We start from the raw sequence: 12,449 nt of genomic DNA, 5'->3' as shown, positions 1-12,449 counted from the left end.
AATCTGTGTAAAAAAACAAAACAAAAACATGCTCCTCTGAACCCTACTAGTGCTCTTAATTTGCAGGAATCAACCACAGCTGAATGAAAACAACCAATCAGAGCCAAGGAGTCTCTAATGCAGCTGTCAATCATATCAATCACTGCTTGTGAACATATTTGATCAGTGCTGCCTAGTTTGACAGTTTGACCGTGTTCACGAGTAATGATTGACATGATTGGAGGATGCGTTAAGCCCCATTTCCACCAAACACTTTTGGTATGGTACCTCTGGAACCATAAGTAACCCTTCAGACATGGTACCCAGACCCTAGGTTTGCTTAGCATTTCCACCGCAAACAGTACTCTTTCATGTGGGCGGGGTTGTTGTCACTTACTGCTCCGTCCAGCACTCACTGTATTTCCTCCTTTATCAGTCTGCACCTCATTTATCGTCCACAGAACGAGGTTGCATGCTGACGTTTTCAGAACAAAATAAAACATTGCTGCAGTGAGAATCTCTCTCCATGGGATATTTAAAAATAGCGTGTTTGTGCATTTAGTCCTTCTCAGGCAAGCTCAGGGATTTAGTGTTGCCGGAGAAGTTAACGTTCCACCATAAAAGTCACCGGCAGTCGGCCCAGTGAATTTAGTTTTTTTTTTCTAAGACTCCACCTGCTGTGAGAGGCAGCAAAACATCCTCTCATTTTATAGTTACAGTCTATTAATAAAACCCTCTACGGTATAAACAGTGGTTACGTGAGTATCAAAACCCGCCACAACTCAGCCCTGAGCAGAGTAGTCTGATTGGGCGGAAGTTCGCTGCATAGATCAGCCTCTCATTGGGTGGAACGAGCCAACCGCTGAAGTCCCGCCCTACCACCTCCGGTTTCAGATTTCAACACGTCCTTTACTAACTTTTGCGGTCTTTGATCTTGCGGGGATGTAGCCATTTTTCTGCCATGGTTCGCTTCCTGTAGGCGATAATTTTGTGGGCGTGTTACACCAAAACCTGTTTCCCCCCGGCAATATTTTTGCAAGCACACCGTTGCTGTGGCACCGCCCAGAACGATTGTGATTGGCTGAAAGAAGTACAAGCAGCCGGGGCGTTTTTTTCTCCAATCTTAAAATGAGAGTCGGCCCAGCCAGACCTTTCTTTTCTTGAGAAAGGTCTGGTGAGCGAAAAAAAGCAAACCGAATCGTATTGTACCGTACTGCTTGGCGGAACTCGGGGTTTTATACTCTGCGGCTCTGGTTGATCCTTTTGTTGAAGCGTGGTGGATTCTTACAAATGCCAGTAGGAGCACTAGGAGCTTCTGTTATATGAAATATTATGACATTACATATAAATGAAACCGAGTATGTGAGTAAGGGAATAATTTTGAGATGGATTTATTCAAATCTTTTGGGGCTTTTGATCGCTCAAAAGTGAGCATGACTTGCGAGCATTAGTTGTTGGAGAATCCTTAACCGGTGATGTTTGATCAGGAGGTGGAGGATGAGAGGAAATTAATAGAACAGATCTCAACAGCAGTCTACTGGAAATGCCAACAAGAAATTGTTTGTCAACTGCCATATAAACACACAGCTCTGATCCATGATATTACTCTGCTAGCTATAACAACCATTAGGTTCCACACTGGATTTTATATGAGGTGAGGGCTTAGCTGGTTACCCAAAATCCTGATTGATTGGAAACATTTGTGTAAACATCCTGGTATGCAGCATGAGTCATAAAAAAATATTATTATGTTTTACAAGAAGAGAAAAGAACATGATTTTCAAATTTAAATGCACAAACATGCCTTATGGTCATATATTTGGAGTATAACAAGATGGACACACAAACAGAACTTGCATTTTAAATTTTACTGTACCTTTAACTCTTCATTTGTGGATTTTAATGCTTTATTTGCCACAGGCTGGCGAGTAACAACCAGAGCTCTTTCTCCTGTTCCTCACAGCAGCCTAGTCACGTTTTCACTGTCACCACTTCAGTTCAACCCTACAGGATGAGCCTATCTAAATGACAGCAGGAGTCATCCGTGTTAGGCATTCTATGAAATATTAAATAAATATATAAATATTACATTCATGTTTGTACTTTTTGTCTCTGAGCTGAACAAGTTCCCATTGAACTCCTCCTCACAAAACTTGACACTCCCCGCGGTGCACTTCTGCCCTATTACAAGTCCCCATTTAGCCCAGCAGGAGAGCAGAATCCCATGAATAAAATCTTTTCATGCCAGAAAACACTGATAGAAGAATGACAAATAAAGCAGCCTCTTATCTGAGGTCCCAATGTGTGTCAATGGAACTGATGTTGTCAAAACATGATAACAAGGCAGCACCAGCTGTAACCTCTCTTAAAATAGCAAGTCAAACTCAACAACGTAACACACCCATTTCTGCAATCCTGCAGGCTTACAAGGTAAACATTCTGACCTGAGGCGTATTTTCTACACTCTGTTTCTCATATTGATCCAGTTTGAACAAAACCATTGTAAAATGCTTTTCTACAGTTACATACATCCAGCTTGCTTTGGCCGGAATTAACACCAGGTATTGTGGAAGCAAAGAAAGGCCATTATAAATTGAGTCCTATTAGTAACTCAATACCCAACTTTTAAATGACATTGGGCGAAAGGCAGGGTACACCCTGGACAGGTCGCCAGACTATCACAGGGCTGACACATAGAGACAGACAACCATTCACGCTCACATTCACACCTACGGACAATTTAAAGTCACCAGTTAACCTGCATGTCTTTGGACTGTGGGAGGAAGCCGGAGTACCCAGAGAAAACCCACGCTGACACAGGGAGAACATGCAAATGCCACACACAGAAGGGCTCCCCCACCCTGGTTCAAACCAGGAACACCCTTGCTGTGAAGCAACAATGCTAACCACTGCACCACCGTGACATTCAAATTCCAACACTAAGTATTAGAGGTTGACTGGTTATAGCTTGTAGACTGCAAAATTGGACAGGATGTAGTAGAACATCCTGGTATTTTTGGCATTTTGGCATTGGGACATACTAAATATTTTTCTGGCATGCTATATAGTATGGTAGTATGGGTATTGGAACGCACAATTTGACTGAGTGAATGCAGTCACCTCCTGTTTCAAATTAAAACCTCTCATTCCAAAATAAAAGCCTCTGAGTGTTTTATACAAGGTCCAGCCATTTACAAGGTTTTGACCCAGTCTTGTATTTTATGGCTCTTGAATCACTGATAAGATATTTTAAGTGAAAACACAAAACTATTTCATATTTAAATATCATGTTTCAAATTACACTTGCATTTTTTTCACCCCTGTCAAATAAGCCTTAATTACCAACTATTAAAAAGTAATCACAGTATTCATATACAAATATATATAATATATAAAAATCAGTCCGTCCTAGATTTTTTACAGTTAGTTTGATGTTCAGTTCCAGATTTATTTATTTATTACTTTGATATGGATTTTCAGTTCCAGATTTATATGATTATTTATGTATCTATTGCTTTGAGTTTAACATTCAATGATCCAGTTTTATTTTAAGCATTCATAACTTTGACTCAGATGTTCAGTTGAACAGTTATTCAGTTACTAATAAAGTCAAAGATTGTTCATTTCTGCATTTTTCTGCAGCGTTGGGTGACATTGGCTGATTAATCCGCAATATTTATTTATTTTTTTTTGCTGGGACAAATTATTGTTATTATATCGGCCTTTAAAAATCCACAATCAGACGACCTTCTATTAAATGTTCAGTGGTGGCTCTGGCAAAAATATTAACATCTGTCTCGAAACACCCAAATCATTCATTTTCAAACTGTAAGGTGTCTACCATTTAATGACATACCAGACAAAAGGTGTGAAGCCACATTAAGTGATATTTATGATCTTAAATTGAATGAAAAAAGGTTGCCTGCAGCTAATCTCATCCATTCAACACCCCTCTCTGCAGCTTTAAACTACTTTCAGCTCTATTATACATTTGTTTGTCGGTCCAAAACACGCAGCTTTAAATATTATTTAACTCAAGCCATTCTCAGAACAGTTTATACTGTTTTAAAGTCATTCTTGTTACTTGCTGGTGTCATCCTTCTATTAACATGCAACACTGTAAAGCAACACAGTTATAGCTGTTACACAACAGTGAATGGGAAGATTCACTCTAGAAATATCTCATTATTGCCACCGCTGATATGATGTTCTTTTTCCTCCCCATATCCATTACCCATATCCATCCACATCCATTAGACCCATTTCACCATACCGTAGAGCCATACACGCAGGCATTAATACATAGAAAAACATTTAATTGGTCTGATGGGAAATAACAGAACAGCAGGTGGAAAACAGCTGGAGTGCTGCTTGCAAAGACTTACCGATGTACAGGTTCCACTCTGGATCCAGATCAGCTTGATTGGCCAGGCAGCCCTTCATAACGTTCAGGCAATAGTTCTTACAGGGTTTAACTGATGGCATGCCCTGACAAAAGGGGCAGTACAGCATCTTTGTCAGTGCTCGCATACATGCTGGAGTGCTGCTTACCTGCAAGAAGAAAGGGAGTGACAGCACCCATTAGCACCTGAACAGCTCCTTCAAAATCCATTATAAGCTGAATTATATTCAGTCAGTCAGTAACTGCATTATTTCCAGGAGGATTTAAATGTTTTCTTTTTACTTAATATAAAACTTAGTTTGCCAGATTGCACTTCAGTTAAGGAGTCTTTGTCATTTTTAAATTTTTATCAGAATACTGTCATCTATTAAAAAAGTTGCCACAGTGCCACAAGAGATGAGACAAGAGAGACGTTCTGCTGACCCAGGACTTCTGAACGTTTGTTAGAGCTGTCAGTCACACTGTATGTGATCATTGACAAACAATTTAACCCGCATTTAAATGTCTAAATATTTAATTATGAAAAATAGTTTTTTGCCCACTCATCAGCCAGAGTTAGCTGTCAAGCATTTTGTACTCCAGTTATTCATCTTTCTCTGTTTTTTTATGTCTAAGACTTCACATTCAAAAAGGATATGATATTAATGTGTGACCAGTGGAGTTTGAGAGGTTTCATCAGTCATCACACTAACTAATAAACAGCACTTACTATAGACAAGATCAGCATCAATACCACAGACACAATCTTTCTCCACAGCAATGAAATTTGATAAATCATGTATAACACCTAAATTGAGCTACTTGTTCGGCTTGGGAGAAAGTAAGCATACAAAAGGAATAGATCTTTAACAGCATAACAACACATTGAAACATTTGATTGTTATGTTGTAACTAGACTGGTGTATAGATTATTAAGGAGACAGGCAATCTCGGAACCCACTTGGGGAAAGGAACTCTTGTGCTCGTAAACATAGTCCGACTAGAAACACGTGCAGCGGTACAAAATGGCTCAAGTCGCTGTAAGTCCTTCATTTCCACAATCTTGTGGACTGAGCACACGTTTGATAAAACGGAGTTAAATCTCTCGGCATCCATTTTCAAGCTCTCTGTGTGTTTGTTTCCTTGCGGACGAGAAAAGGGGGAGCGCACATTTCCGAGAAGGCGTGTCCTTTTCAAAAATGCAAGAGGCGTTGCTTTGTTGCCGGCTGTTTTCGCCGGTGTGTTAAACGCACTTTAGAAAGGAGTGTCCCCAGACTATCAGAAGGCAGAGATCTCTGATTGTCTGGTGGCGAGACTAGGGTGCAACAGCCAATATTTTGGGAGATCTAGACATGCGGGCCAAGACTTCCTCTTTGATGCACTGGACATTGTTTACAGTTCAATTAGCAACTTGAGACAGGTCCAGACAGCATTTTATTTATCTCCATAATCAGATATCTGCATATGAATGCAGATTAATTATTAAAAAGCTAATAAAAAGCTGCAATGCTGTAGCCGATGGATTCCAAGATGGCATTTTGGCCGATGCGTTCTCTTTTGCTCTCCACATTAACTGTTTACCTGCAGGTAACCTAATGATTGGTGATTGGTCAATACTACTCAAGCTACAAACAGACACCATAGTGCTTCGGGTACCCAATCTGTACGGTCTCCTAGAGATTCTGCTGTAGGGCTGCCCCCTAATAGTCGACCAAATGTTTGTCGTGCAGAAAGGTCATTAGTTGGCAAGTTTTCATTGGTCGCTTAGTTGCAGAAGAAAAGAAAAAAAAAACATGAAACTCTATTAGGAGCTGCGCCTTGTCAAAACAAATCAAAACCTATATGACTGGACCATGTGGGAATTTAATTTGAAAGGACAGACACAGGAAGTGGCCACGCTCAGCAGTCAGACAAGAGTCACATTAATTTCCAGGGCTGGTACCTGCGGTTATTCCACAGGCTAGTTAATAACATGTCGGGCAGGAAATCCAAAGTGTGGGATCATTTTGAGAAGGTGGAGGTCAAACCCAAGGTGATATGTAAACTCATCTTCATTGGTCGACTACAAACAGGACGTATCATCTGAAACATGGAAGTAGCTACATGCCCATTAGCCCACAGCGTCATTAACAGGCGGCTCGCTCAGTGTGTGACATGCACTTGTAGATAAAATATAGGCCTATATTAATGAAGGTTTATTAGTACGGTTTGTATTTCTCTGTAATGTAGCACAGTGTTAACAATGTTACTGATACTATTCTTTCTCACACCTTCAACTCAAACCATTGTGTTGCCCTGCCCAAAATATATCATTTAATAATTAAATTAGTATCGTAAACAGCGGGTGACTAGTCGACTAATGGCCCTAAATGACAACTGGTCCACTAGGATAATTATTAGTCAGGGGCAGCCCTAATATGCTGATCGGTTTGTAGAAAGAAGTAGAATGGTAATGGAGTGGGCTACCAGAGGCTTCTCTGTTCACTTTCTCTTTATATTGGCTTTTGGCTTTAATTTGCACTGAGATCTCAAAACGCATAAATTGGAAAAAAAAAAAAAAAAAAAAAGATATTCAAAGCACAGCTGAATTGGGATAATGTTAATAATTCAAGGAAAGATTTGGATGTATAAATCAGCAATCACACATGCATTGTTAGAAAAATTTGATTTAGAAATGCTGAAACTAAGTATTGCATTTCTGGACATGTGACCAATACAAACACAGATGTCTTACTTACAGTATGTTGAGTTCAAGAACTCCCTATGTATCTTACTACAGTATCTTAGTTCACAAGTCACAAATATATTAGTGGGGGAAATGTTAAATTGCAAGTTTCCCAGATCACACCTTGCTGACACTTTTCAAATGTTTTTCAAGATAGATTATCACTCCAGACAGATTGATAACCATGAGAAAGTTGTGCAGTTCTAGAAACACCTTTGTCTTTTTAGGGAGAAGACAAATTAGAAGAGTTTGCAGCCTAATGGGGCTCTGGGGAACATTGACTGAATAGCTGCTGATTCCACGTAGCTGATTCAAACCGAGCATTTATCTCATTCAGGCTCTTTTCTTGAAAAAGGCCAATGTTTGAGTGGCTAACTGTCCGAGGATGATGTATGGTGTACAAATTGTAAACCCCTGGCTGAATCAGCTGTTCTCCAGCTGTGTTACATTCAGGCCACATGTCAGCTGTGTGTGTAAAGTGCAACATTTTATCAGTAATCATCTGTTTTGCCATGTGTGAGCTAGTATGGTGACATTTCAGATGGCAAATAAAAACTTGACTGCTTGACCTAGTGAGGCTGATTTTATTAGATGATTTCCAAAGTGTGCTGCACTCACTATTCTTATCCTCAACAATCAAATGCCCTGTCAAGATGTCTGCAGTGAAAGCTCCGGGGTAGCAGCTAATGGACATTTTTCCCATGTTCCATGAAGCCTCAACAAGAGTCTTATTAAAAGTCTTTGAGTATGAAAACCCACCTTTTCAGAAGCACCCAGACTTCTGTCTCATTTTCTTTAAAACTATAAAAATGTAACTGTACTGTGGTGCCGAGGACACTCTTACTGTAGTAGTTTTATTAGAAGTGATGCACTCTTGAAGATGTCTAGCTCTTGATATATAGAGACTGAATACACTCATTGTAAACTGCTTTGGACAAAAGCTTTTTGCTAGATGAATTCAATATGAAGACCCTGAAGAGTAGAAGTTCCTATCACATTTTATAGCCTTATTGACTTTTGTGAATACACGTGTGCATGCACAAGAAGATGGACACAAAAAGTCATAGGATTCTGTGCTTGTATGAAAATTAAAATTACATATATATTTTTATCTAACCTTTATTTAACCAGAATAGGTCCAACTGAGATTAAAAAGAAGAACCAACTATACTACACTATAAATCTTCATAATGCAGTACGTGCTATGCATCCGCGTATCCTGTCTCCTGTCTCACCCTTTCCCCATATTCTGTACGAACATTTAGCGCACACACACACACACACACACACACACACACATCAAGATGACATACATCAAGCCACAAAAAGACAATGCATGCGTTCAGTATATGAAATGGAAACTGAATGTGACTGCGTTATCCCAGCAGGATGAGGAATGTCATTCTTCTGTCACAGTGGAAACCTACAGACCTGATCACACAGGGATGCAAAGCTGCCATTCCTGTTTTAACTTGTAAAGCAGACCGACAGGATTGTTGTGTTGTTGTTGCTAGGCAAACAGAACGAGCCAATGGTTGACCACACAGAAAGCACTGAAATAAGCAGCCACATAAAATGTTATCAAATAGGCTGTGTGTTTTTACTTGCTGCACAACCAACTGCCCTCTCCATGGACAAAAATAAAGTTGAAGTTAAGTTGCGCGGGACTTTTCAGTAGGGCTGGGTAATATATTGATACTGTGGTGGTACGGTGGTGCAGTGGTTAGTGTTGTCGCCTCACAGCAAGAGGCTTTCTGATTCGAACCTGGGGTGGGGGGTTCGACCCCTGTGCAGAGTTTGCATGTTCTCCCTGTGTCAGCGTGGGTTTTCTATGGGTACTCCGGCTTCCTCCCACAGTCCAAAAACATGCAGGTTAACTGGTGACTCTAAATTACTTGTAGGTGTGAATGTGAGTGTGAATGGCTGTCTGTCTCTATAGCCCCTTTTACACTGCCAGATTTTTCGCGAATGTTGGGCCGTTTTGCCGGCAAGCTGTGAGCGTTTAGACACACAGAGCCGGATTGGCGAGTTGATCCGAGGTGCCCAATTTTCCGCCTCGTAGGGTAGTCATATTGGCGGAACTCTTTTAGTTTAAAAAGACCGAGGCGGCCTTCCGCAACGGGAGGGGCTGTTGATGACTTGTGGGAGGAGCTGTTGATGACACCGCACGTGCGAGCCACTGGAAACAGGTCATAGCAGGAATTAGCAAGCAGCTAGTAGCAAGAGGGAAACACAAACCTGACAGACACTGTAAAGAGTAGCAACTGAGGAGACAAAGAATTGCGCCTGCAATAAAATAATAGGAAAAGCAGGAGTAACCTGCTATTCTCAAGATCTTTATCAGTACTGCTATATTTCTAATTATTTAAATAAATAGATGTGTTGTTGTAAAGTAAGTTGCTAAAGCTTAAAGGGGTTAGTTAAGTTAAGGGGAACTGCACAGGAAATATGTGAAGTGAGTGGAAAAATTAACACACTGCTGAAGTTTCACTCTCTGTGGCATCTGACTGTGATAACTCATTTATCTATAAAGCAATTATCTTAACAATGTAACAAGCCATTTACAATGAAACAGGAAGAATACAGCAACAGATGGTTAAAAAGCAAATAAAATCAGAATTGGATGACGATTAAAATTCCAATAACTCCCCCCCAAAAGGACCAGATTCAAAAGATGACTGAACAACAAAGGCTCAGCCACTTTGTGTATTAAACAAAGATTTGGGACCCACTAAAAAGCTAAAAGGCTTTGCCAAAATATCTCAAGCAGCAATGATGCTTGTGGCGAAATGGCTGATCACACAGCAGGATCAGGACCAAGCAAAGCTTTTAAGCAATCTTGAAAATCTATTCTAAAACAGAGAGTTGAGTATGGTCAGAAAATATTTTATTATGATAAGCTCTCTTGGAATGTGATAAAAGTCTGGCAGCAGCATTTTGTCTTAGCTGAAGTCGCTGGATATTTCGCCTGGTAAGACTAAAATAAAGCAAGTGACAGTGGTGCGGCCTGGAGGAGATAAAAAAACACTGATGACCTTCCCCAGGTCTGCAAATTACAGACATGACCTGATCGTGGTGATATGTGTTAATGTTTGATGTGCCAGGACCCCTACCTCTATCTCTGCCCCGTGCTAAGTGTCATAAAGAGAGGACTGGAGGTATTTTTGTAGCTCCGCAGAGTCAAACACACCCGCCCTGACTAACAGACAAACCTCACAGAGAACTGGTGTGACTTGTTACATATTAAGCTGACACTGAATATATTAAAAATGCTCCTGCCAACAACAATCACACCTGCAGGGCAGACTTAGAAAACAGACAGGAATCTGTTCTTAGCAGATTTAGAGGACAAATAAACATTGTTATCATTATTACTACTACTGTTATGATTATTATTATCAGTAGTAGTTGTAGTAGTTCTGGTAACAGTAGTAGAGCTGGTCCGGTGTGTGAGCTTAAATCAGTTTGATTTTATACAAAGCGGCTGAACCAGCATTTGACGTTATAACATGTTCTGGCAAATCAAAAAGTAGCCTGCATCATCAACCTGTGCTGACGGCATCACAATGCTAAATGCTGCTCACATTGCATTAGCAATAAGCAATGTGACAACGTGATTAACATGATATCATGTTTATAAATGGACTAACGGAGCCACTGGTGTCTGACAGGCCACGTGCAATTTACTGCTTAGCTCAGGCCGGTGTCTGCAACATGAAGGAGATCAAATTTTAGTAGAGGTGGGAGAGCGGCCATGCTATATTTGTTTACTGGAACGTTTATGTGCTTTTCAGGGGTTAGGAGTTGAGTTAGTCTCTCAAGAAAATTATAAGTGCACGACTATGAACACATCTTGGATTTGAAGCAGATGATGTCCTAACCGGCTGCAAGCGCTGTTTTGACCTAAACTATCGCCAGATGACATGTTTCTTATTTATTTATTTTTTTTCCACAATTTTTTGGGGGCTTTTTGTCTTTAATGACAGGACTGTTTTTGAAGTGTGAAGGGAGAGGGGACGACATGCAGCAAACGGCCACAAGCTGGAAGTGAGCTGGAAGTGCAGCAGGGATGCTGTCTTTATACATGGAGAGCCCACTCTACCCACTGAGCTACTGGCCACCCTGGATCACTTTCAAAGTGCTGTAATAATGACAAGTAATGGCTGATTCATTAAGTTGAAATGAGGAATTATCTACACCAGGGGTGCCAAACATACGGCCCGGGGGCCAGAACCGGCCCACCAAAGGGTCCAATCTGGCCGACTGGATGACTTTGCACACCTAATAGTGATGCACTTGTGAAGGGTAAGAAGTGCCAGGTTTCAGGAGCAAGTTAAACATTGTGCAGCTTTTTATTATATAAAATGCTGCTTCAGAGGTTTTTCCACCCCGACCAGAGTACAGTTATTTTCTTTCACTTTGGTTTGGTGTGGTGATGGAAATGTAATTCTTTAAACAAAGAAAGGGAAAGATCTGGAGGTGTTTGTTATTTATAGGACATTATACAATGGTTTTACTGGTCAAGGCCCACCAATGATCAAATTGGACTATATGTGGCCTGTAAACTAAAATGAGTTTGACACCCCTGATCTACACAGTATCTTCATATTTCACTGTAAAAACTAAATAAGGCATCAGCTGGCTACTTAACTTGTCTTTCACAGATAAGAAACAATAAATTGTGAAGACAGTAAAGCCTCCACTAAAATAGCATTTTAAGTCTTGTGTGTGATTTATCCTGGCTTCATATGAGCAGAGGAAATCTTCACTTGACGCTAGGCTAATGTATACAATGTAAAATGCCATAGGCTGGCGCTAATAACGTTAGCATGTTGTATTTGCTTGGAAAACGTGTTTAGTATAAGACAGTTGTTTGTCAGTGAATGTTGTGAGTTGTAATGGATCCAAGTTATGTGCCGTTACCGTTGTTACATGTTGCTGTTGTCCCTGGCTTCATATGAGAAGAGGAAAAGATCGCTAGACGCTAGGCTAATTTATACAATGTAAAATGCCATGGACTTGTGCTAATAACGTTAGCATGTTGTATTGGTGGGGGAAATGTGTCCAGATAAAGACAAGTGTTTGTCTGTCAGTTCTGCGATTTATAGTGAAGCCAGTTTGTGTACTTGTGTTTGAAATATTTAATGTGAGTTTTGAATATACCGTAAAACTTGGTGTATAAGTCGCACTTTTTTTCCCTTTTTTTTCATCTAAAAAGTTGGGTGCGGGTTATAGACCGGTGCGACCTATAGACCAAGGTAAATGCTGACATAGGTAATTTGACCCACAAGATGGCGCTACGTAGTAATTTAAACTCATTCGTTTTTGGGATTTGAGTAAGCATGTATAGTTACAGCCCACACT

General features: G+C 40.3%; 1 protein-coding gene across 1 annotated transcript in view; it reads right to left on the bottom strand.

Annotated features, from left to right (window-relative positions):
• Positions 1–12,449, bottom strand: part of LOC126392977 (glypican-6-like) — a 146,479-nt gene that overhangs the window by 73,601 nt on the left and 60,429 nt on the right. Inside the window, exon 4 of the mRNA XM_050048783.1 lies at positions 4,365–4,530. Within this exon, the coding sequence (XP_049904740.1) occupies positions 4,365–4,530 (166 nt within the window). The remainder of the gene's footprint in view (positions 1–4,364; positions 4,531–12,449) is intronic.

Source organism: Epinephelus moara, chromosome 7 (genome assembly GCF_006386435.1).
Source record: "Epinephelus moara isolate mb chromosome 7, YSFRI_EMoa_1.0, whole genome shotgun sequence".
Lineage (NCBI taxonomy): Eukaryota > Metazoa > Chordata > Actinopteri > Perciformes > Serranidae > Epinephelus > Epinephelus moara.
This window is presented reverse-complemented; position numbering and strand designations above follow the sequence as displayed.